The sequence below is a fragment of the Lepisma saccharinum genome, chromosome 2 (genome assembly GCF_977018435.1).
Source record: "Lepisma saccharinum chromosome 2, izLepSacc3.1, whole genome shotgun sequence".
NCBI classification, from domain to species: domain Eukaryota; kingdom Metazoa; phylum Arthropoda; class Insecta; order Zygentoma; family Lepismatidae; genus Lepisma; species Lepisma saccharinum.
Window position 1 is genome coordinate 84,817,950 of NC_139230.1, and position 27,563 is coordinate 84,845,512.

The following is a 27,563-nucleotide window of genomic DNA, read 5'->3' on the forward strand; positions in this document are numbered from 1 at the left end:
CATATGAACATTTGGAATGCATTTATCATGCACTTTCTTTCTTTCAAAAACAGTTTGTGTGCTTGTTTTCCATTATTAGCTAATGCGAAATTAAGGTGTTGAAAAAAAAAAATGTGGAATCCTTTGTTTCAACACAAATGCGTTAGAACTGACTTCTACCCATCCCCTTTTTGCATGATTTATGAGAATAATAATGCCTTTGATGTTACTTTATTACTATTATTGTTATTGTTGTTGTTGTTGGCATGTTTATCCAGGTACTTGCCCTTCCAAAAGAAAATTCGTGGTTGCGCCTCTGCAGGCCCATAGCCAGAATTGATTGGCAGGATGGGGGGGGCTCATGGGTTGGCTTCATAAACCAAGTCCATTTTCAAAGGTTTAATAGTATTATATGAAAGTAAATTATATGTGTGTGTTGTGTGTGTAGCCTAGTCATTAAGTTAATATAGGACACAGAAAATCTAGAAATATTGTTCAAATACTTACAACATATTTTCAATATCTTCCCATTCATAGCTGAAGCCAAGAGAAAATATTCTAATTACTACCTGCTACTTTGACTTCAGCTCGTAAATCAAATGAAATCATTTTACGCCTATCTGTTCTTTGTATTCTGTGAATTAAACCTTTATCAAGTTTTGAGTGAAATAATATCTGCAGTCTACATTTTCACTCGTCACTGCAAACAAATTTTACAAAGTAGTTTACCAAACTTCAGAAGGGCGGAGGGGGGGGGGGGGATGATAACGGCAATGCCACTGGACCCTGTCTGGCTACGGCTCTGGTGTTCGCAGTAGAACAGTGTGTTGCTCTACTCGCGACCTTGGCGTTGAACATGACATGTTCCAGTAGTACCCTGGATTATTGGTTGTTTACGACATATTCTTATGGAGCCTTTACCACGGAAAACCTATTTCAATGTGTGTGGGTGCAAAAGTAGCAAGCAACATTCTTAAATCTCATTTCATTGGCGATGTGACTTTGAGTTCCCTTTCTAAGTAGTGGAAATCTATTGCAGTTGGCAACACTGCAGACAGGTGTGCGACCGGTGGAGTTCCTACTCGAAGCAACTACGTCATGCAGAGGGAGGGGCCTGCAGTTGATGGAAAGAACGAACTGAGACCTACTAGGTATCGTAAGACTGTGGGTACCCAGCGGGTCTACAATGCCTGCCAGGAACGATCTGGGCAGGTGGGCATACAAGCTGCTCAAGCGAGCAGTGACGTGCGGTGACGTCGACACTTGGGGTAGCAGTCAGTGGCGTTTCCAAGGGGTGGGGTTGGTGTGAGTTACACCCTCCTCTCTTTAGGGCCAGTATTCCTTCAAAAAAGAAGAATGTCAATAACAGGAAAAGATTGCAAAATTATGAATGAGTACTAGAAAAAAGTACACGTAAACCCCACCCACATTCGAAAATAAAAAAACTATTTGATTTGACTCTAAGCCAGAGATCCTGGGTTCGAATCTCGGATTGGCCATTTGTGTTCTTTGTGTGTGTTCCTTCATCTATTTTGTTGTACCAAAGGTGGCGGAAAAGCGAAGTAAAATAAACCAATTTGAGCAATCAATCAATGATTTGATTTCATTTTTGTTACTTAGCGTCGCTTTTTTGTCACATTTGGTTAATTGTGAAGATGATACGATGAAACTGATGAAGGGACGAGCATAGGGAACGCCCACATGCTCGTCCCTTCATCAGTTTCATCGTATCATCTTCACAATTAACCAAATGTGACAAAAAAGCGACGCTAAGTAACAAAAATGAAATCAAATCATTGATTGATTGCTCAAATTGGTTTATTTTACTTCGCTTTTCCGCCACCTTTGGTACAACAAAATAGATGAAGGAACACACACAAAGAACACAAATGGCCAATCCGAGATTCGAACCCAGGATCTCTGGCTTAGAGTCAAATCAAATAGTTTTTTTATTTTCGAATGTGGGTGGGGTTTACGTGTACTTTTTTCTAGTACTCATTCATAATTTTGCAATCTTTTCCTGTTATTGACATTCTTCTTTTTTGAAGGAATACTGGCCCTAAAGAGAGGAGGGGTGTAACTCACACCAACCCCACCCCTTGGAAACGCCACTGACTGCTACCCCAAGTGTCGACGTCACCGCACGTCACTGCTCGCTTGAGCAGCTTGTATGCCCACCTGCCCAGATCGTTCCTGGCAGGCATTGTAGACCCGCTGGGTACCCACAGTCTTACGATACCTAGTAGGTCTCAGTTCGTTCTTTCCATCAACTGCAGGCCCCTCCCTCTGCATGACGTAGTTGCTTCGAGTAGGAACTCCACCGGTCGCACACCTGTCTGCAGTGTTGCCAACTGCAATAGATTTCCACTACTTAGAAAGGGAACTCAAAGTCACATCGCCAATGAAATGAGATTTAAGAATGTTGCTTGCTACTTTTGCACCCACACACATTGAAATAGGTTTTCCGTGGTAAAGGCTCCATAAGAATATGTCGTAAACAACCAATAATCCAGGGTACTACTGGAACATGTCATGTTCAACGCCAAGGTCGCGAGTAGAGCAACACACTGTTCTACTGCGAACACCAGAGCCGTAGCCAGACAGGGTCCAGTGGCATTGCCGTTATCATCCCCCCCCCCCCTCCGCCCTTCTGAAGTTTGGTAAACTACTTTGTAAAATTTGTTTGCAGTGACGAGTGAAAATGTAGACTGCAGATATTATTTCACTCAAAACTTGATAAAGGTTTAATTCACAGAATACAAAGAACAGATAGGCGTAAAATGATTTCATTTGATTTACGAGCTGAAGTCAAAGTAGCAGGTAGTAATTAGAATATTTTCTCTTGGCTTCAGCTATGAATGGGAAGATATTGAAAATATGTTGTAAGTATTTGAACAATATTTCTAGATTTTCTGTGTCCTATATTAACTTAATGACTAGGCTACACACACAACACACACATATAATTTACTTTCATATAATACTATTAAACCTTTGAAAATGGACTTGGTTTATGAAGCCAACCCATGAGCCCCCCCCATCCTGCCAATCAATTCTGGCTATGGGCCTGCAGAGGCGCAACCACGAATTTTCTTTTGGAAGGGCAAGTACCTGGATAAACATGCCAACAACAACAACAATAACAATAATAGTAATAAAGTAACATCAAAGGCATTATTATTCTCATAAATCATGCAAAAAGGGGATGGGTAGAAGTCAGTTCTAACGCATTTGTGTTGAAACAAAGGATTCCACATTTTTTTTTTCAACACCTTAATTTCGCATTAGCTAATAATGGAAAACAAGCACACAAACTGTTTTTGAAAGAAAGAAAGTGCATGATAAATGCATTCCAAATGTTCATATGGCATGTAAAATTTTCATGTAAAATATTTTATTTTCACATATGAAACATGAATTTGAATTTGAATTTAAAATTTTGGGTGCGTCAGCACTAAGGCTATTTTGCACCCGTCCCATTATACGGGGTCCAGCCCCTTATCGTTACACATAACAACTCTAACGTTGCAGAACTAAAATCATAAAATATTAAAATCTTCTGACTTTCGTTAAAAGATGAGGCTGTAAAAGAGCACTCAGCACAAATAATGTCAAAACACAAACAAAATTATACTGGCCATGGGGCCAGTCGCCAGAGCCTCATTAGTCTGCAGTCCAGGGTGTACTACGTGGAAGACATATGAAACATGGAGCGACGTAAAATAAGAAAATACATATGTTAACACTAAATTGTGTACGTATTCAAAGTTTTTTTAATGCATATTTAATTACATTACATAATCAATTAATCAATCTCATAACAAACCAACATTGATAGCAATGTTGGCATTGGGCTGCCATGGCATTCTGTGTTTTAAAATGTTTTTCATTTAGATCGTTCAGCTCCCAGGGCCGACCTCAGCTACCCCCTAGCTACGGCATTGAACTTGATGAGACTGTATAATATACTTTAATATATTTCTTTCATAAAATTTGAAATCAAGGGGTTGCAATTGCCCCTCCGTTCCCTTCTGCAGGTGCCCTTTGCCATCTGGAAGGAATATTACAAGAAATATATGAAAACTAATTCCATCTTGAGTATCCTTTAGCCTAGTTTTTCTTGTACTTTAATGTTTGCCCCCTTGCCCAACCCCGCTAGATTTAATTTTCGTCGAAAGTTAATGAGCAATGTCCCCTGCCCCCTGTGGTTGCGCCACTGCATGCCTGGTTAAGACACCATGTAATGAAAAACAATTAGTTTTCGATGAGGAGTTTTTTGTTTGCCCGATCATTCATTTAAATAAATGAAGCTGTAATATTACGTGCATTTCCTGGCAATAAGATAAAAACTGCTTACAATGAACTGAAATCGCTAAGTATATAACTTACTGTAAATTCTCCTTAAAGCAGAGAGCTCCTCCTAGGACTTCATAGGATCTTGGAGCTACGTAAGTAGGCAACACTGGCTGCAGCTGTCCACGTGATGAAGAAACGACTGGAGCGACACGCTGCCGGAGGGCTTTTTCCTTCCAGCAGGTTTTGCAGGTGCCCGGGTCTTGTTGACGGGTAAAGATGCAAGTAGACTCGTTGCCGTGGGCAGGCGAGCAGGTAAACCTGTTCTCACGGGGCAAGAAGCACGAGTAGGCAAAAGCTAGACTTTGCAGTACTCTGGATAAGACAAATACGTAATTGGAGTAATATCTTAAAGTTTTCTTCACGAATTTAGTGGCAAGTGGTTCTCAGTTGTAGTAAGAATTTCCTCAGTTTTCAATATTCCAAAAGAATATAGTTTTATGGGAGAGGTCACAACATAAACCCTATGAGTAAAATTTTGTCCTAACTTTTACAGCCTTTTCGCAAATAATGTATGCAAAAGTTAATAACAACTACAATAACTGTGAATTTCAATACACTAACTGAGTGAAATGTGAACCAAAAATATATGAAATAACCTTTGTAATTGATATTCACTCATATGTTCATTTTTATTAGTATATGATATTTATCATTGTAAAATAACAATTTTATTTCTATCAATTTTTATTATTATTTCTACTCTTCAAGTTTTATCATTTCCTGAGCTCCAGCAAAAAAAACCTGGCAACACTCCTGTTGGAATAATATCTAACAAATTTATTTCTGTTCTTATTATTTACAATAAAAATAATATGCTTTCTGCATTTTGTAACTTGAAATTAACGATGCCAACTTCTAGGAGCTGATCAACGGACCAGCTCGAAGCCCTTACCCCTCCCGACACTAATTTGCATTACATAAATTTATTTTCAGCTACGAAAGAAAAAAGGAAAGAAACGCTGGTTTATACTGTCGTTCAAAAATACACTGTCATATTTTTCTCCAGGTAAACTTATTGCACTGCAGAAATACCAGCAATACTAATAATAATTGAAAATTAGGAATGATTGCTACTGAGAAAAATCTTTCAACAGAATAATATTAAATGATCTTCAATAAACTGTCAAGAAAAGAAAACACCATGTTAAATTTTCCTTGCAAAACTTAACTAGATGCTTTCGCTCTTTATATCTCTGCTCCAATATCAGTTTTGCAAACCATGGAGCTACTGTGAATGTATCTGCACATGTTAGATTGCCGGAATTGGCTTTCGTACATCCCTCATATGTCATAATCGAAACTTTAATTATGAAAATAACAGAGAATCCTCTTCAGTGTTCAGCCTTACAAGCACAAGAATCAATAAACGCCTTCTTGCATGGATTTCAAGAAGGCAAAGCAGACAAGCAATATCACTGCTGAACAAGAACGTCATAACTAGAATATCCACTCCGAGACTGTTTCGGTTTTTGTGATGTGTATCATCAATTTGGCACAAATTCTAGGGTCAATTTTTCGCAAACTATGTCCAATTAACACAAACTATTTTGCACAATGTTAATATAAAATGAATGGCATGCAGTGATATACAGTTAAAATCATATTTTAGTTTAAAGTGGATATGTCCATTGGACCACATACTGACTCACAAAATCATATATTTACGTAAAATCTGAAATTTTCCTTCATTTTCTTCTAACTACACTTGTTGGGAGGGAGGATGAAAATATTTTGCTTCCTACAAGAGTGTGGTCTTTCTCTGAAGAAATAAAAACTTCAACTCTCTATAATAATAATAATAATATAAAATCATCTTTATTAGAGCACTTTTTTTTTCCAATTTATTTCAGCCTCGAGGGCTGCTATTACAATGGACCCTTGTCTGATCATTACAATGCAAAAATGTAATATTAGATTATATGGATTGATTGATTGAGTTGATGTTTTAAGTCCACTTTATGCACAGTAAGGCTAATTAGGACTGGACCTACAGTTTAAAGTGGGATCCGAACCACTATGTGCCTCCACTGGGAATCGAACCTGGGACCCCTTGGTTACAAAGCAGCAATGATACCACTCTGCTATTGGGGAGGCCTATAAGAATATATGTTGAAAACATGCAAGCTATGGATATGCAAGATATGGATTGAATATAAAAATATAAATTGAATAAAAACTAAGAAAGATAGGATTACATGTATAAACTAATGGGAACATACAGTATGTAACATTGTTATTCGTACACATAGAATTTCCAAGAAAATATTTCATATCTACTAGCAAATATAATCATTGTCGTATGTACCTGGAAATTAATGTTAATGAAGGTTTCAGCAACAAATGTCAATAAAAATGTATGTTCAAAGTGTATAAACAGAGCATATAATTTGTGTGTAAAGAGAAAAACACGATGTTTCATGCAACATTGTTATTCGTACAGGCAAGAGTTTCAATCTTCCTCGCATACAGTGCTACCGCTATTCGGACAATTTTGTGCAGTTTGCAACTTCGTAACAAGTTTGAACATGCAGGCGTGCTCCCCGTCAAGCAGAATGCTGGCGTAGGTATTGTTGTAGGCCTATCGTCTATCTATCAGCATGTTTGAAATGGGCAAGGTGAAGGAACTTAGGTCCGATCTGAAGGATATTATTATAAACTTGGCCCTTAGAGGTTATTTGTTAAGAAAAATTGGACAAACAGTCAATAAATCACACTCCACAGTTCAATACATCGTAAAGAAATTTAGAGAGGAAGGTTCAACACAGAATGTGCTGAGAAAACCAAAAGAGAAATGGTTGAATAAACGTGATGAATGCTTTATTTTAAAAAGAATGCAAGAAAACCCCCGACTAAGTGTTCCTCAGTTACGACCGTTAGTAGAAAATGTTGCTGGCAAGATGATGTCCGATCAAACTGTCCGACGTGCCTTGTGGAAGCATGGATATCATGACAGAATACCACGAAAGAGGCCGTATGTAAATCAGTTGAATCGCAGGAATAGAGTATCATTTGCGAAAGAGCTCATCCACAAGGACCAGGAATTTTGGGATAGTGTCATATGGTCAGACGAGTCCAAGATTAATATATAGGCTATGGGTCAAATGGGATAAATAGGGTCTGGAGAAAATCAAATAAAGACAATGATCACATTAACACAGTTCCAACAGTTAAACACGGTGGTGGGTTATTAATGATTTGGAAACTGGTTAATTCTATGAAGAACAGGTGTCAAGCAGTAATTAAAGCCAAAGGATATGCATCAAAGTATTAAAACTGTCAGTCAATTTGCTCTGAATATACTTTTTTCTTTTATATTATTAAGTGTACGAATAGAAAAGTTGTACAAAAAATGGCATGTTTCTCTTTCAGTTTCATTTAATTTATTATTGTCATTGGTTATACAGAATTTGGGCAAGATTTTATGTTCCTAATAATATTAATTATTGAATTGTAAAGAAACAATTTCGAAAGAGTGTATTTCCTTTCAGATATTAAAGCATTTTCTTTGAAAATCCGTGTGTACAAATAAGAATGTTACATACTGTATCTAATGTTCATCGCTTTCATCTTTATCACATGTATGGCAGAGTCAGCTGGAACAGTGAATGAAACAAAAAAAGCAATAATAATAGTAATAAATAGAAAAATATAAAATAATGAAGGTTAGAATGTTAATAGCTATAAGAGGTTATATGCACACAGTTGCTAGTTGTTACAATGGATATACATATTTATAACTGAAAAGTGGCTTGTGATTAAGTGCTTTGCTGCCTTGCTAGTAGATTATTTTTAAGTTTATTTTTAAATTGCTTATGGCACTGGATGAATATTTGAGGTTGGAAGGGATTTCCATTCTTTGGTGGCAGTTACGATATACAATTTTCCATAGGTGGTTGCATTATGTACCAGGGCTGACAATGAGGTTGCGCTGCATGTTGATGCCTGCTCAAACTTGTGTTCAGTTTCTCAAAGATATATCCAGGGTGCTAGGTGCTTAGTACTTAATGTGTTATAGTTAACAATTGGCAATGTTCTTTGCATTAAGCCAATTCAAACTGTGTAAGTATTTTAAATGTGGTCCCTTCTTTGGAGCATTTAAATAAATCTCATGCATGCATTCTGTAGTTTTTGTAGCTTGTTATTTTGGTAAGTGATTTTCCTTCTACAATTTATTTTTGTCCATCACTCACCATTGGAAACAACTTCCCATCTGCTAAAGGTTAAGACTCTCTTGTATGCTTTGTAATATAGCCCTCAAGAAAGTCATACGAGATCAAGAGATACTAAGTCAGTACAACTTCTTGCCTATGCCAATGATATATTAATAATAGCAAGAACTAAAAATGGTAAATGTCTTTTGGTTGCATAGAAATGTTTTGATGGTAGAAACCACATTTAATGTTGAAGTGTACTGCAGGTCTATAAAACAGAGAAGAGAATAAAACAATCTGCTAGCTTATGATGTCATTCTCACCACATCTAGGACTACCCATATATTTGGGCAGTTTTAGTGGAATGTTTCATAACTCACCATATAGTTGAACCTTCTACCAAGTGACCATCATTGACTCATTGGTGCTATGTTCACGCTAGTATTTAAAGTAATATGGAACAATTAATACGTTGAACAGCATGTGATATATCTAGAGACTTAAAGTTTTCATTTTAACGATAACACCGAAAAGTTGAGGAAAGTAAAATAAAGTGTTTAAAATGTTTGGGTAGGTAAACGAGGCAAGTTTTCAGTGTTTCGTAATCGCAAAATAACGTGAATTTTGCCATTTTTCAGGATAACACAGAATTTTACATTTTAACATGAAATATACAATATAAACTGGGGATAACACTTCTGAACTATCTGAAGCGCTATTCTGTCTTTTGTAGTGTAGCTGGCGATAGTTCGATTCAAAGGATATTATCACGCTTCATTTATTGCAGTTTGGCATGGACATCACTAGCAGTGTTTAACCTCGTCCTGAAATAGAATTTGCTCAGGGGGGATCTTCCCAGAAGGGAAATTCCGTAGGAATGGGAAAATTTTCAGAGAGAAGCACCTGTTATGTTTCGGAGGGCCTGGGGGAGCATGTATGTGTGTGTACACAAAAGGGTCACAGAGGGATTTTTGGCATTGTTAGGGAAATGTGATGTGTATGATTGTGTGTTGTGATTTGGGTGTTATCATTCAATGAACATTTCATATTTAGTGGCTGATGAGATGGATTAGTTTTCCAAATGGATGAAATATGGTCATTTCTCACAAAGGTAAGCCATATTTTTTTTGTCATTAAAACTACAATTTGTCTCAATTTTCCAGAACTAAAGCAATGTGGAAATCTGAAGCATAGAAGGAACAGTAAAAATGCATGTAAAAATAACACTGATTTTAAATTAATAACACTGAATTTTGCCCTAAACCACGATAAATAACACCAAATTGCAGTAAGAAATAACATCAAAATTAAGGGGAAAATAAAACGAAAACTTCACGTCCCTAGATATATCTAAATACCTCTTGATTGAAGTAAATAAAAAAGAAATTTAATTCTATTTTTTATTAATACCTAACTCTCACTCATTTTTTAAAAAAATGCCTCACAATTAAGCAGTCACTTTGGTTAACATTCAAAACTTAAATTAAAACTAAAATTCTTCACAATTGACCACGTAAACACATTGTGGTACATCAACATTTGATAAAAAAATATACTGCTGGACAAAAAAAAACCGGACACTTGCATTTTTTGTGATAACGCATAAATTCTGATTCGAAGGCTAACTAAATGTTGCAGAAATTATTGGAAATAAAAAAACCTGAATATATTCAACAGAAAGCAAATTAAAATTTATTGTTAATAAGTTAAATTAGAACATAAACGAAAGTTACAGAAAACTACCAAAAAAAATTAGAAAAAAAAATCTTAGCAATATTTTGTTTTAATATTGTTAAGTGCTACTGGTGGGGTATATAAGCTGTCTAGTAGCGGGTGTTACCTCCCCTGCCATCAATTACAACTTGTAACCTCCGTGGCATACTTCGAATAAGGTTGGCAATCACTTATTGGTCCAATTGCTCCCATTCTTCTTGAATAGCAAGTCTTAGCTCTTCAATTGTTCCTGGAACTATTGCACGGTTTCTGATATGTCGTTTCAGTTGATCCCAGACATGCTCTATCAGATTTAGGTCCAGACTTTGTGGTGGCCATTCTCATCGCGTAATCCCAACTTTGTCCAGGTACTCCGTGACAATATTTGCAATGTGAGGACGCGCATTGTCATGCATAAAAACAAAATCTGGGCCTATGAATGGTGCATATGGTACTACATGATCTGCAAAACATTCTGTAATATACCTGCGAGCTGTCATTGCCCCATTCTCTACAAGAACCAACTCTGTACGTCCTTGTAAAAAAATACCTCCCCAGACCATTACACCACCGCCTCGAAAGGGTGTTATTTCAACGAAACAACATTGTGCATAACGCTCACTAGGTCTTCTGTACACTTGTTCACACCCGTCTGATGAACGTAGGTTGAATTTTGACTCATCGGAGAATAAAACCTTTTCTCACTGCTCCACATTCCAATGTAAGTGTTGTGTAGCAAATTCCAGTCTTCGCTTCCGGTGACGTGCTAACAACCTGGGACGTGTAGCCGGCCTCCGAGATGATAAACCACTTTCATTTAGTCTTCTACGAACTGTTCGTGAAGAAACCACAGCTCTATGAACATTTCTCAAACGCCGTGCCACAATATTTGAAGTCGTACGATGGTTCCGTTAAGACTATGATACACATGAAACGATCTTCCCGTGCTGTTGTGCATTGTTTCCGACCAGAACCCGGTCTTCTACCGTAGGAACAAGTTGCATCATACCGTCTGAGAGCTTCATTGATAGTACTTTGTGCTATATTTAGCACCCTAGCAATATACGACCATCATCACGAAGAGCTACTGCTTTTACTACCTCTTCACGTCTCATTTTCAAGCTAGCAAACTTACAATACACTTGCAAGAAAAACACCAGAAATGACAATATCAATAATATCTGTTACTATGGTTACTATGAACCAAAATTCATGCCTCTCTAGACATTAAACAAAATAACATCAACAGGAATTGAAAATCAATAAATTAAAACAAAATTGCATGAAATTAATTTTGAGCCTACTAGGTGTCCCAAATAAGTAAATACGAGTAAATAAATAAATAAATAGTAAATGGAAAACTATGCAAAATGTTCAATGATGAATGTTCAATTGTTCAATACTTAACTGAGAGTGTAATTCATAAGTAATTGCAATTCAGATGTCAAATATTAAGGTGTCCGGTTTTTTTTGTCCAGCAGTATATTAGCCTTCATCAGGAGTATGTTAAAACTGTTGTACGACTATGGCTACATAGTTCAAGATGATGGCAAGATGTTGCAAAGTTAAAAATGTTTAAAAAGGAAAGTGATAAAAACTAAAACAAAACATATCATTGTCATCTGGAAGGTACACATGAGAATGCAGAATCTATGCATCTGTTGTATCATATAAAGAAAAATCAATTTATCAGATCGTCTGGGTGATAATGATACTTTGTTTTAGTTTTGATCCCATTATTTTCTTAAACTTCTTTAATATTTTTTTCTGTTCATCTTCCTAAATTGTGTGGTCATAATTGGTGTAGAACTGGCAATGCCAGAAAGACTGTTGTTGTGTATACAAATTTGGGCCAATCCTATACAAATTCACCATATAGATAAAGAAACATTTACCAATTTTTCTATTTCAGCCATAATCTGTTCATGAACAGTTGCTATGTGTTGTTAATGCTGTGGGATACATTACTACATATCTGAAAATATTAACAATTAACCAAAATTAACATCATCTTTGCTGGAATTGGATTAATGATAGGCATACACAACCTAACATTGAGTTAGGTTCTATTGTTTCTGAATGCTATATTCAATTTCATTTTAATTGTAATGAATATTAAATATTGTATGACTTACAGCAGAGTTGTATAAACCAAAAATTTGGTTACCGAGAACTGTAACTGACAACTAAAAAAAATGCCTTTAAAAATATTATCTGTAGGGGCATGCATATTTCATTTTGGACGAAAACACGAAATGTGAAATAACACATTCTAATGTTAGTTTTTAATGTTTCTGAAAGGTGTGAGGTGCATTTTCGTACCCTGTTTTGTCACGAAATGATGCAAAATGTGAAATATACTCTTAAACATGAAATTTAGAGTTTATTTACCGACTCAACACTTTGTGAAGTTTGAATTATCCAGTGAGTTATGCAATTCGCAGAAAATTGATTAATTCTGCTGTAAATATTTGAGGGAATAAACTTAATACTCTAGTAATTACATAAATGTGCTATTAGAAGGATTATGTTTATTTTGTAATAAGTGCAGTTTTTAAATAAAATTTTGTATTATGTTCACAATTTTAAAACCAAAATGTCATTTCATATACTACTTTTGATCCATTTTTTCACCGCTATAACACCAAAATTTTATTTTATTTACCGCTTTTGAACCTGAAATTGCCTGTTTTTGTAACGAAATTTTGCTTTTTTTATTTACCAAAAATATGTGCCTTTAGTTATCTGCCATTGAATTTGCAACAGATACACCTACATGAGTTATCTTTTTACAATGAAATTACGATTATAGAGTGGCTATAATATGGAGGGATTCAGGACAGCAACTGTTTATAATTGCAACTAATAAAAAAGAGGGGAGGGTAAATTTGAATCAAGAATGAAGTCTACCTTTGTAATATTCTTATCTGGGCAGACTCAATCACATTGCCAGAACAAAATTTTACTCTAAGTCATAGTTATATGGCAATTTAAAATCCTCCTGATGAAGGCTAATGATTATGAGCTGAAATTTTTAGATATTACAAAAACACTACAATAAGTTATGTTGTAAATTAACTTTATTGTAATTTTCATTAAAACACCAACCACAAAGAACACTTTACAATTGCCTCAGCCACAGATTTGTTAAAAATTGACTGTTAATTTGTAATTTCATAATTTCAGTAATCTTATTAGTCTTAACAAATTTTCCATTGTCATCATGAGAGAGCTTTAGTTAAAAAATATTAAAATCATTTGCTCTATAGATTTGAAATACCTCATACTAATGTATATTAAACAACATACTCATGTTTAATATGGTAAAAACCTATTGTATGGTGAGAAGTAGTGTAATACAGCAAAGAAATGTAGCAACCTGTAAACTTATATGCAAGCCCTGAAATCTGAACTACCAAACATTGAAGGAAATTGAGGAACAGACTCAATAATTTAAAAAAAATCATTATTTATCTTATAACAAACTATCACCATGTTATTGTTTCTAACAGTGTATTGCAATATACATTGCTAATTACACATCTACAAAATATTTACAAGAAAAGTTATGCAATGCTATTTCTCTTACTCATAATATACCGGGTGGCCAGAATTAAAGTTACTCAACTCAGAGCCCTCTGTAGCCTGTTTGAGGCATCGTAGAACTCTGAAATTTGGTAAATCCACTATGCAGACCATGGGGAAGAGGATGGCAATGATAAGATAAGATAATATATACAGGGTTCCCACGCAAACTCCAAATCCATTTTCCCTGAGATTTCCAGAATCCTCATATTTTTTCCAGAGTATTGAATGCACAGTAAATGACTACTATAATTTTACAATGGCCTCCTCCATTTCCCCTCATAGTTATACCATCTTCACCTTCTTTATTACTGTTGTTTTCTGATGCAAATAACAAAACTAGTTCAATAATAAAATAAAATTACACTTCTTCGCATGTAATTAAGAACAAAGATGACCAGTTTTCTAGAACTTTAAACAACTCTGAAACAATTTCTAAAATATCTGATATAGAACAATGAAATATTTTCACACTTTTCATAGATGTTTATAAATGGATACAATATCAATTAATCTGTAATGTGTACAATAATAGTTAAGACAAACAAATTATTGGAATTTTTAAAACACATAAAAATGAAGTGACAAATATTAGTACCAATTTAAAAACGAATAATAAGTTACTGAGACTGAAATATAAAACAAGAAATGTACTTAATGTCGGATACAGCAAATTAAGAAACTTTACTTCTCAGAAGCTTCAAGTTTTTTTAATTGTTCTGCAATAGCCTTTCACTTGCTTCACATTTCATTTCTTTCCTTTTGTTTTCTTTGTGATCACATTTCTTTCTCATCTTCTGCAATGCTTCTTCGTATCTAATACGTGCACCTGTAACACTCTGGGTCATATCTTTGCTTACTTCTACATTTGACACTCCTCCTACCACTTTCACTGCATCATAAACTTGCCGAATAGCCACAACAGACTCTTCTTTCAAGTTTTCTATTAAAACCTGCTTATTTACAAAACAACCCACTTTCCACATATGCATTGTCATGTCATAAAATCAAAACCAACTTGACAGTGCTCCATAACTCAGAGAAGTCATCCTTGCCCTTCATGACACCTGCAAAAAAAAAAAGAATCTAGTGCATCAGTTTTGATTGAAAAGTTACAAAACTTCTCTTTCAATTCCTTTTCACTACTGACATTGTGCAACAATGTCTTAAACTGGCGAATTACTTTATCACCAGTTACAGCCTTCATTCTCTTTCTCCTGAGATGTTCCTGTACCAGGTCTTCCATGTGCTGAGCACATCGCTTTGGAAACTGAGTCATTTGCTTCGGAACTAAACAACTAGCGGCTCTCACCAATCTGAACTTAAGGGGACTACGTTCCAAAATCTTCTCTGTTGTTGGTTGCAAAAAAATTCTGCAGCTAGTGAAAAACATAAGCTTCTTTTCATTCACCTCTTTAGCTTCCAAAGCAGCTTTGGCACCAATTCCAATATCAATCTTTGTCAAAGGAATCAAGTTGTCAGAATTCCTGACATCAATTTGCAATAATTTAAAACTATTTTTTGCATTGTTCACGGTGTCACTTTTTATGAATCTCTCCATTACATCTCTAACAACACTTTCTAGGGAGTCATGAAGAAATGGGAACACAGGTTTGGGGGTTTGGAACATTGTCAAATATGTCATTCTGGCATATCTGTTGAGAAAACTATTGCACTACATGATTTTAATGTAGATCTGCTGGTCCTACAAGTAATTCCATTTTACACATATGTGAGCTATTGAGGCATGTAAAACTTCACGTGTCATGTCATGACTATAACAATAGTTGAACATGACCAAAAACTTAAAATATGAACAGTACATAAGTCATATATGGCACTAATAAGTAAATATTTAAAATTCTGTTCTAAATGCAGTAAATACACAATCAACAATATTGTACACAAAAGATGGCAGAAAATAAATATTTCCCTAAACAGGACACTCCATTTTTTTTATTATTTTGTAAAAAAAGAAGGAAGAAAAAACTTAAAACTACTCCCTAATAAGGGAAATCAGATGAACACCGGTTAACTTTAGGTTATCTTTATTATGCGTTTTCCACATCTTGAAATATATTTTACGTCATGTAAAAGATCAAAATCGGTTAATTAAATTTTAAAAAGCGCAAAATTTATGAGGGTATACACTTGGTCACCAGCCCTGGAATCACATTTAAAAACAAGAAACAGACAAACAAATAGATATGAGTTCCTTGCTGAAAGAGAAATGCTACAACAGACAGGAGCATATTATAATCTCTCAGTTTTGCAACCCTCCATCGGCAATACTGGCAGTCAATACAGTGTTGGCCCACCCTTAGCCTTGATGACAGCGTTCACTTTCACAGGCCTACTTTAAAATCAGGTGACGGAAGGTTTCCTGAGGAATGGCAGCCCATTCCTCGCAGAGCGCTTAAATGATAAGAGGTATTGATGTGGATCAGTGTAGTCTAGCACGAAGTCGACATTCCAAAACATCCCAGAGATGTTCTATGGGATTCAAATCAGGACTCTGCACAGGCCAGTTCAATAGTGGGACGTTGTTGTCGTCAAATCACTCCCCCACAAGCCCTGCAGTATGGACGGGTGCTCGGTCGTGTTGAAAGACACAATGGTCATCCCCGAACTGGCCTTCGATGGTAGGCAGCATACAAGCTGTTAAAATGCCAATGTAAGCTTGTGCTCTGACATTGCCATGTAAAGCAACAAGGGGGCCAAGCCCCCTCCAGGAGAAACATGACCACACTGTAACCCCGCCATCTCCAAATTTCACTGTCGGCACTATACAGGCTGGTAGATGTCGTTCACCAGGCTTCCTCCACACACATACCCTACCATCGGATAGCCACATTGTGTACTGTGATTCATCACTCCACACAACTGTTTTCCACTGTTCTATGGTCCAGTTTCGATGCTCCTTGCACCATACGAGGCAGTGTTTGGCATTTGTCTGTGTGAAGTTTGACTTATGGGCAGCTGCTCGGCCATGGAAACCAGTTGCCGCACCTTGCGCCAACAGTAATGGTGCTTGGAGTAGATCCTGATGCAGTTCGGAATTCCTGTGTGATGGTGGCGATGGATGATTGACGATAATGCTCTATGACCCTCTTCAACACTCGAAGGTCTCTGGAGGTCACCATGGGAGGTTAGCCTGCACGTTTTTGGGTTGTACATGTCCCTTCACTATAACATTGGAAACAGTGAACAGAGGGATGTTTAGGAGGGTGGAAATCTCACACACAGACATCCTACACAAGTAGCACCCAACCAACTGACCAAGTTGAAAGTCTGTGTTCCTCAGACCATCCCATACTGCTGTCTCACACTGTCTGCAGACTACTGAGTTCACTGCCTATGTGTTCCACGAGGTAGATGGCAGTACGGTGTCGCCCTCTATGATAAACACACGTTTCGCGGTGTGTCCGGATACTTTTGATCACATAGAGTATATATATATAAGTTCAATTTTCCACCACCAGGTTGAATTGTGGCGCTGTAATAATGAATATTGAAAAACATAAGTCAGGTGTACAAATCTTTATTTTTGGAACCACGTGCTGTGCAAGGAGTTGAGCATAACGTGCATTTGTAATGGAACATCGGACTGGGCCTTGCGGTGTTTGCTCCTCGAAGAAAAATGGACCCAGAACGAAATCAGCAGTGAAACCACACCAGACCACTCCAGTGACAACTTCTTCGTTCGGCTGCCCCTTCCTGCTGCAACACCCAGATCTCCAGTCTCTTCAAATTTCTTCATCGTCTTTCTTAACCCATGCGTCGTCATGGGCCCCTTTCAAAGTCCTTTTGCATGATGATATCCTTGCAGTGCAGCTGCACTATTACTACCAATCTAATAAAACAACTTCACCAGCAATGCACGTTCTTTCTTATTTAATGGCATGGTGATCACTTCCGAACTTTTGTTCAGTACTCACATTAAGTGAGTTAGCTGAGTTATTAATTACAAAGACATTTGTTAGTGGCTGGAAGTTGCGAGAAAATAATCTCTTGTTTATTACAAGATTGCAAGGTAAAGGCAAATCCATAACCAATTGGAGCAGTTTACGTCATAATTACAACCCATCATGGAAGTACAACGACACATTTCAACCTGGTGGTGGAAAATTGAACTTTTTTATTGCCATCCTCTTCCCCATGGTCTGCATAGTGCATTCACCAAATTTCAGAGTTTACGATGCCTCAAACAGGCTACAGAGGGCTCTGAGTTGAGTAACTTTAATTCTGGCCACCCGGTATTTATAATAGTATAATTTCACTTTTATATTTTACACAATTTCATAAAAGAATAAATATAACATCAGACAAAATAATTTCATAAAATTTCAGAAAAAATCTACAAAATTGAGCCCAAAATGATTCTTGGGTTGAATTACTTAATCAGTGTTCCAGGAATGAGCATTTCTTTGTGTTTGCTTCTTCAATTATATCTAATCATCATTCATCCTCATCATCACAATTAACTTAAATGGGTATAAAAGATATGAACAATAAGCAAAATACAGTTCTAGTTACAGAAACAAGTACAGGAATATAACTATGTAACACTTGCTTGAATATTCACATACCCACTACTTCACAATAAAAAATAATAATAATAATTGCTTACAATTTGTTCTGTTTCCAACAAACAATATTTCAGCCCCATTTCCTAGCCTTCATTAGGCTTTCCAAAAAGTACAAAACATTAATATATTTACAAAATTGATTAAAAGGTAAAATGCCAACTAGGATAAAATAGGGAGTGGAAGGCTGGCAGCAAACTACTTGGAAAGCCTGAAGAAGGAATAGAAAATGGCTGAAATGTTGTGCATTGAAAAAAGTACTCTTTTATATTTTTTGTTATTACGAATATACTGTAACTATTTCATATTACAATTTTTTTTTTCAGACATACATACACAATGCAAAAACATAATCAACCTATGCCAAGAAAGTTCTCAGACCTGAGATATAGAAATGAGGCTGTAAGTGCACTTAGAAAATGGGTATTAAGGTTCTTTAAAATTAATTTCCTTGAACATCACTATGCCATTTAGAGCATGTTATGAAATTCCCCTGGGTCTACCTGTTAACACGGTGGCTAAGGGTATGATCACATTGGATCCAGTTTCAGCTGAACTTTGACATGGGCATACATAGCAGTAAATGGTAAACAAAAAGCATAATATAAATAAGTGTGTCGAGCTACTATGGCATGCACCAACCACCAATATGAACCAAACCATTTTTTTTTCTGTACAACTTTTCCAGAAGTTCAGTGCTGTAATGTCTTTATACTTGATTTCTTGAGTTGTATCAGTGACAATAGTGGAAAATAAAAGGTTTATTGACTTGGTTTATGAACCAAAACCATTAGATGATCAGTGGTGGATTAATGACTTTTTCCTGGAAGTGGTGGCAGATGCATTTACAGTGCCCCCTTCCCAACCTAAGAAAAAATATATTTCTCCTGTTCTCAATAATTCCTGTCCACCATTGATTCTTTTCGGTGTCTCAATCTTTTGCTCCTTCTCTCAGACCTTTCGGTGGGCATGACATGAGCCTATGCTCCCAAAGATACAATCTTACCATATGTGTCATAAAATGTCACAACGTTTGCTCTCTTCCATTCCAACTGTGCAAATTATTTATCAGTATCTGAGAAAAAAATAAGCTCTTGGCTCCCTGTCTGCAAGATCCTCAGGTGAAAATGGTTACCCCCACACTCACTGCAGCAAGCTAGTGAGACTGGTCCTTTGTCTACAGTTATTTTCATCACCCAATCTTTTGGTGCCTGGGGACATGAGCATAGTCATATATGGGCTCACCCAACCTGGGTCTCTCCCATAATTTGCCAAATTACTACAAATATTGATCGATGCATATTTGCACAAGTGTCTATGACATATATTGTGCAGATCATGACAATTGTCATTTGAAAGAAACCACTAACTGCAAAATCATCACAATGGGAGTAACCAACTGACATGATGCAAAATCAAAGTGATGACATTACCTCTACGCCATCGGAGAGGCCAAAAGTCTGGGGCTGAGAAATCTAAATTTAATAAAATTACTTTATATTTGTAAGAAAAGTTCTTGTGTCAATTATGTTATATTCTAGCACATATTGTTGTGGAAGAATAAAGAGATATGATGTATCCAAACTCAAAACATTGATGACAAATGTTCTGGTATAAATTTTACAGTCTTCACTTGTCAATAATGTAGACATCATGTTTCATCTGAGAAAATTAATGAACAAGCCTACTGCACCATCATTGCCTGCATCATAGTAAGGTCATCTTCCAAATGTTTAATTCTTCTAAAAGTATTAAGAAGTGAATTTCAATAATCTCTGTGTAAAACTATTCAGCATTTGGTATAGGTACTATTAGTGAAAAACAACCAGAACTTGTATTGTCTTCATGAAAATGGTAATAGTGCTGAAGAATTCATTTGAAAAATACTTACAGAAACAAGTCACATGGTGAAACTAGGAAACATAATTGAAGTAAGGACAAGGATCTGAAGTTGTTTGCTTGTTACGTCATGTGAACTGAAATTTACAAACTTCCACTATGGTGCATGAGGAAGTTCCATCAAAGGAAATTATGCTCATTTCTATATCACAAATCTTCAAACATACCAAAGATAGGTTTTAATATTTTTAATAATTAAGATGTGATTTTATTTAAGGAAGGAAGAAAAAGCTTAATTCAAAAGTAAAGTATGTATAATTTTAGTATTCCTTATAGTATCCTATCATCCATTTTGTATTTTCTAGAAAGTGCTTTACCTTCATCAACTTGGTAATCTAGGAATATATCAAGAAAACGTCTATTTTCAGAACTCTGTGAAATTCGTATGGAGCCCTTAATACTTGTATCCTGATGCACATACACTGGCGTTACACACAAAATACACTGTCCCCAATGAGTGTCATACATTTCATATGGGGATGTACTCAACTTAACACCATTGGGGAATTCTACATCAAACCACAGAACAAATCCATGAACTTTTTCATGTCCAAAACATTTGAAATCAAATTTTTGATGCACTGCTTCAATTTCTTCACAGGAAACTTTTCTGAGATCTAAATCACATATCCTGATACCATGACTCTGAATTTCTTCAGGTAATACAGCAGTAACATGAGGTCTTTCTATAATGAAGAAAAATAATAACTACATCAAAGTGAAGTCTATTTTTGTCTTGTTGACAATTTCTGAAAATATTAGCTAAAACATCTCCATCATAGAGTTGTAAACTTCAAGTAAATACACAATGAAAGAAAAAAAAGAAGGAAACAGAAAAATGGAAAAAGAGATAAAGAAAAAGAAGAAAGAACAAAATACATAGTCCAAGAGTTAAGTTCACAAACTTGTCACCATGCATGTACAGTGGCAGCATTGTACAAACAGCTAGGAAAGTTTCATAACTTTGGTATGTCAGTGTTTCACAGCTGTGTTCATGTCAACATGTGGTGGTGTCTTCCCAAGTGGCATTTATTATTATTGTTGTGTGTTTTGTGTGCCATCTCAAGAATGGTTTGAATTAGAGCAACTTTCTAATTAATATAAAACAGTTAATTAAAAAAAAACTGCAACTCTCTTTTTAATTTTTGTTAAACTTTTATTCTGGCTTATATTGCTTTAATTACACTTTACATATTATGTATTTAATACAGAGAGAAAAGTTTCAGTAAGAGTTTTGTGGTGATTGAGATTTGCAGTGTACAGGTTTGTGTGAAATATTAATGCAATTTAGATAGCAGGGCTTTCTAAGGCGGTCAGGGGCGTGATGCTGATCACATCACCCCCACTCACGAACGGATCAAGAAAGTGTGGGGCGTTACCCCCACACCCCCTATACGCCTTCATGGCATGGTGCTATGCACAGGGGAACACTTTACTTTTTTTTTTTTTTTACTTTAGGGCTTTCTGATTAACTTTTAGGAGCCAGATCGTCTCGATCGAGATGCTCTCATGTAACCCTCGGGGGCCCGATTGTCTCGATCAAGATGCTCTGTCAAGGTTGTAGTTTTTATGTTATAACTTTGCTATTTTTGGCTAGAATTTTGATATTCTTTTATCATATTGTTGTTAACACATGTATTTAACAGAAATGATTGTTGCACTTTTTTTCTTTTCATAAAAATGGCGGGAAAAAGGAGACTTCTTTTTTGCATCTTTTTTCAAGGGAAAAATTTTGCCAACAAAGGAAGGCCGGCTTTGTTGTTCTAAAGCAATGCCTTTCCCTCACCCCTGGAAACTGCATTCGAAGGAAGTTTGTATATCGGTACTCGAGATCAAAAGGAATGTTTTCCATGCGAGAGCAAGCAGGGGTTGGAAGTTGGGGGAGGGGGAAGAGGGGTTGTTGAAACTGCATCGTAATAATGTAAGTTCGAGGCACGCTGAAGAAAAGCCTTTGTTCTTGAGCACAGTGTTTCAGAAATGGTTACAAAGGTTACCCTGCATTGTCTAAAAATAGAATTTGGAAGTAGCTGCAAGAATTGGCGTGCTTTTGTCACTCCGTTGTAGCTTTTCCTCCTGGAACATTGTGCGCACGTGAGACTCGTTTTGTGCCCAAGTGCCAAAGATTTTTTGAGTAAAATGCGACTCTTCTCAAGAGTTTATCATCTTTGCTTCATTCGTGTGACATGTGATAGTGTCGTCTGTGCCTGCTGTGTCCCCAAAAGGCTTATAGTCGACCATGGCTGCCCCGAGGGATCTCCGTTCTGATGAAATCCGAGATGAACTGGAGGATATGGATACAGACTCCGATTGGGATGAAGAAGAGCTTGACATTCCCTCTGATATATCATCAGAATGTGATTCTGATGATATATCACAAAGACGTTCCCCTTCCCCTCCTCCTGCTCCTGCACCTTCCGACTGGCAACAGCCTCCCCGAACTGGTAGGATTGCTCCCTTCGCTGAAAATTGAAGCTTGAGACAGTGGCGCGCAAGCTTTTCTTTTCAGGGGTACAACTCGTGTTACATTGGTCATATGATAATGATGAAAATATTTTTCTGTTTCTTATATGCCAGCGATAATTTCTATGTGCATGATGACCTTTTCATGTCCTCTTTTTCGGAGGGATGGGAGGAACACTATTTAAAAAAGGGGGGATTCCCCCTTCCCCCCTCCATATATATGGCGAATGTGCATACATTTTATATCATCTGAATCTGTGATCCATTCCTTGTACAACGATATATCATTCATCTCTCTAGGGCAATTAGCCTCTGAGCTAAAGTCATTTCAAGGTACCGCTGCATTTTGAAGCTTGAATCAATGGCGTACTTTGGGGGTACAACTCGCGTTACATTGGTCATATGATAATAATGCAAATATTTTTGTTCCTTACATGTCAGCAATAATTTCCATGTGCATGTCGACACTGTCATGTACTTTTTTCTTGGGGGGTGGGGAGGGGGGAAATCCCCATTTTCCCGACATTTTGAAATTTTGAGTGTTCTCCCCCTCCCCCTGTTACATATACACCGAATTTGCATAAATTTTATATAGTCTGAATCTATGGTTCATTCCGCGTACAACGGTATATCACTCATCTCTCTAGGGCAATTAGCCTCCGATCTACACTCATTTAATTGAAACTCTGCATTTTGCTCGAAATTGGCTCAGGCTCAAGTGGGTTACATGTGAAAATTGCCTTGGGCTCCAAAAGGTTAATATATGTCTGGGTAAAGTCATGGCAGCTGGTGTGATTAGTAATACGGTCCCTGGCCATTAAGTCCAGTGTATGACATTTGTATGAAGGATGACTTCATATTGAGGCATGCAATCATAAGTAGGTGTTTGGTTGGAGAATGTGTCAAGAGAAGGTACATGGCATCGGGAATCCAAGATGGCCACCATGGAGGTTCTACACATAAAATACTGTCCATATTCTGATTTAGAGTACGTTTATCAGACTTTTTCAGAGGCATTTTCTACTAATAAATAGCAAGTGAAAAAATATTATTATAATTTTTGTAACTACAGTAGTGTTCAAAAGCTAAGCATGATGAAGATTTGAGAAATTGTTATATTAATAAAGTGTCAGAACTGCACAAAACATAGTGAAAAGCAATCAAAATGTTACATGAATTAACAATTGTTTTTAGTGTGAAGACAAAAAGTGCGAGAAATAAGAAAATTGAAATCGCTTCCTTAACGAAAAAAATAGGTTTGTATGAAGTGTGGTCATCCCTAACAGCTACACAGCTTTGCAATGACGTAGCATGCTCTTTACAAGGTGGTTCAAGAGCTCTACAGTCAGTGGGTTCCATTCCCCATGAGGAGCAGTGCCAAACTCTGGAAATATCCTTGGTGGAGGCTCGTGGGCTGCAACTCGTCTCCTTAATGCTCTACAGTATTTATGCCTGGAGACCTCAGTGGCCAGTCCATGCTGTTATTTTGTCATCTTCAAGAAAGTCATCCAACAATTTAGCTTGATGTGCACATATACATGGGTTGTAAATAAAGTAGTGTCAACACTGTCAGGAAAAGATAACAACACCTTGCATGTGCTATCAGGCAGTGAGCAATGTCAGTTTGGAGCCATGCTGATGTGTGGAGCGTCAAAAGTGGTCGGTGCAGCGAGTGCTGTTGTGTATGTAGGAGATTGAAATGAACACCATTTTCTGTACTGCTCTAAAACATGTTTACAAAGGTAGAACAGCGATTGTGGATCAAAATCTAGGTTTGATCATGGCAAAAATGAACAAGAATGTGATCAAAACTTGCATGAAGCCTGAAGGAACAGTAACTAGCCTTACCTGATGGTTGCACATTGGTGACAATATGGGGAACCCAGCATGATGCAATTTTCCTCATGTTGAGGTTATTCTCACGGATGCATTGCAACCTCCTAAAGAAATGCACTTACCCATTATGCAACCCTCAGATACAGCTAGGTATTGTTGCTACAGGCTTCATTCAAGTCTTGCTGACATTGGTGTGCATTTTTTCCACAACCTGGATTTTGATCCACAATCAATGTTCTACCTTTGCAAACATGTTATAGAGCAGTACAGAAAATGGTGTTCATTTCAACGTCGTATATACACCACAGCACTCACTGTACCGATCACTCCACACATCAACATGGGCACAAACAGACATTGCTCACTGCCTGATAGCACATGCACGGTGTTATAACCTCTTCCTGACAGTGTTGCCACTACTTTATTTACAACACACGTATTATCATCCTTGAAGATTAAATCTAGGTCGACTGTGCCTGTGAAAAGTCCTCGTCTCTGTACTTCTGAGCAGTAATTGTACCTCCAGCAAAGAGGTGCAGCTCTGTACGTCTCCATTTAACGTGATGTCTGCCCACACTAGTATTCCATCACCACCAAACTGATCCCTTTCCATGATATTCCTGGGATTAAATAATGCTGGAGGTTCTCTTCAGGTGAATGTGCAACCGAAATCAGTTTGCACACTGAATGTGGACTGATCTGTAAAGAGCATGTTCCCCTATTCGTTCACGGCAGTGGCAAAGCTAAGGCGTAAATACTGGGTAGGCTGAAAAATCTGCTTACCTTATATTTTTTTATACAGCAAGTCCATGTGTCGATTCTTGTTGGTCGCAAGAGTATAAATTACTCTGTCCTTGAAGCCTTGATCAATAGAAAGTTCTTTAACCAGTTTCTTTCTCAATGGCTATTGTACTGAGATAACTTAATCTTTCATTTTTCATTGAATATCCAACATTAAATTATATCATTTGTGAACTTAATAGTTAGTTTACACATTTAAACTGAAATCCGTTTTTTTATACCTTCCGTGAAGCATTGTTGAAACAACACAGTTGTTGATTTTCTTGGTTCTCTTCCGACCGCTGCAAACATATGAGTCAGATGCAGTGGCAACCATGCCTGGGGACAGAAATTCTCCCCTACAAGCTCTCAGTATGTTCCATGGCATAGCACATCACCCAATTATATGCTGGGTGATATAAGACAAGTCAGAGCTGTAAATATGATTGATTGGGATTTATTTCACTTTGCGTTTCTGCCACTCTTGGCCAATTGCGAAGATGAATGGTCATAAGATGAAATAGATGAAGAGACAATCACACATATTGGGTTGATGCATAAGTTCATAGCATTTGTGTTTGGTATGGCAACACTGTGGTGTTAGAAGTTTGCTTATGATATAATGTTCATCAATTGGAGTGCCACTGTTGACCTTCTGAATATGCATTGAATTATGCACATTTGAAGGAAAACAATATGACTGTAGAAAACTTCTTACGTCACGTGCCGGCAACTTATTTGTTAAAACACTAAAATAACACACAAACAGCACGATGAAAAACACTTAGGGGTTCTTCCAAGCTTTTGACTCCTTCACGGAGTCATCTTCAGGGCTGGTCGAGCATCGAGCAGTTTGCGTGTTGTTATTTTAGTGTTTTAACAAAAGGAAAACAATGTTATTTGCGGGGTAAAGAACAATAAGTGTCAAGCAGAGAAAACTAACACTTCCAACATAGTCTTCAGTCTGAGATTAACAGAGTAGCAAAGGCAGTGGAGGTGGCTCAAAACATTTGTCATATACGGGGAAAATGCCAATAGAGAAAGCACGGCAAGAAAATAGTTTTGCCATTTTATAGAGGGCAATTTTTACTTCAGTGATTCTCCACGTTCATAAAGATTTGGGCTTTAATGAAGACCTGTTTAAATGCTTTAATCCACAATGATCCACATCAGCCGACCTGAGAATTAGGAAATGTGATGAACTGTAGCCATTCAACCATCGTGCGGCATTTGCATTCCATGGACAATGTTCAGGATGCCGCACACTAAGTGAAAACAACACAAATCATCGAGTAGGCCACGAAGACTGCATCAAGTGCCGCTGCAACATGATAATGTATGCTCACACTCCACTAACATGACAAAAGCTGCTATCCAGGAACTTAGTTGGGAGGTTATTCAACATCCTCCTTAACCCCACCCCTGAACTTGCACCCTTGATTTCCACCGTTTCAGTTCTCATTCCACCAATCTTCAAGGAAACTCCCTGTGGTACCGAAAATGCTCTTCAAACTTCACTTGATGACGTCTTTAAACACAAATCAGCTGATTTCCTCGGGCATGGAATCAAAAAACTGTTCCAGCGTTAGTAGACAGTCATAGACAATGACAGAAAATATATTACTGATTAATTCCTGTCATTTGTCCATCTCAAATGAGTATCAAAAAAAAAATTTTGCCACGGTGGAAAAACGCTACAAACTTATGCATCAACCCAATACATAAGGACAGCACACCCAATGCAAGTCCCACAGAGGATTATACAGGCCATGGGTCCAGATGCCAGAGCCTTGTTAGTCTGCAAAATGCAGTCCAGGATGTAATACATGCAAGTGAGGTTGACATCTGGGTGTCTTGAGAAAGGGTCACCCCTTATGCCCCTCAGAGCTGTAGAATAGCACAATTTTCTGTGATAAGCTAGTGTTGCTTCCTGATGGAAAATGCTACCAGAGAACCCATACATATGATGTTATGCAAGGGGGGGGGGGGGGTATAGAGTGGATAGAAAATGGACGTACACAGATGATGATTCCTTAGATTAGGCACACACAGGAGATGTACTACGTAGAATTTTCAGTGGAAAATGCAGGCTCGACCGGAACTCGAACCTAGGTCTCTGGCACACTGTGCAATTGCTCTACCACTGAGCTACCGAGCTGGCCTGGCTTCACCTAATTTTTCACTGCCTCTGTTTTATCTGTGTGAAATCGTCTATCTT

At 37.1% G+C, this 27,563-nt stretch overlaps 1 protein-coding gene across 1 annotated transcript in view; it reads right to left on the reverse strand.

Moving 5' to 3' along the window:
* Nucleotides 1-12,547: 12,547 nt before the first annotated feature.
* Nucleotides 12,548-27,563, reverse strand: part of LOC145984077 (protein arginine N-methyltransferase 6-like) — a 148,510-nt gene continuing 133,494 nt past the window's right edge. The window contains exon 6 of the mRNA XM_083117467.1: nt 12,548-20,955. Within this exon, the coding sequence (XP_082973593.1) occupies nt 20,540-20,955 (416 nt within the window). The 3' untranslated portion in view covers nt 12,548-20,539. The remainder of the gene's footprint in view (nt 20,956-27,563) is intronic.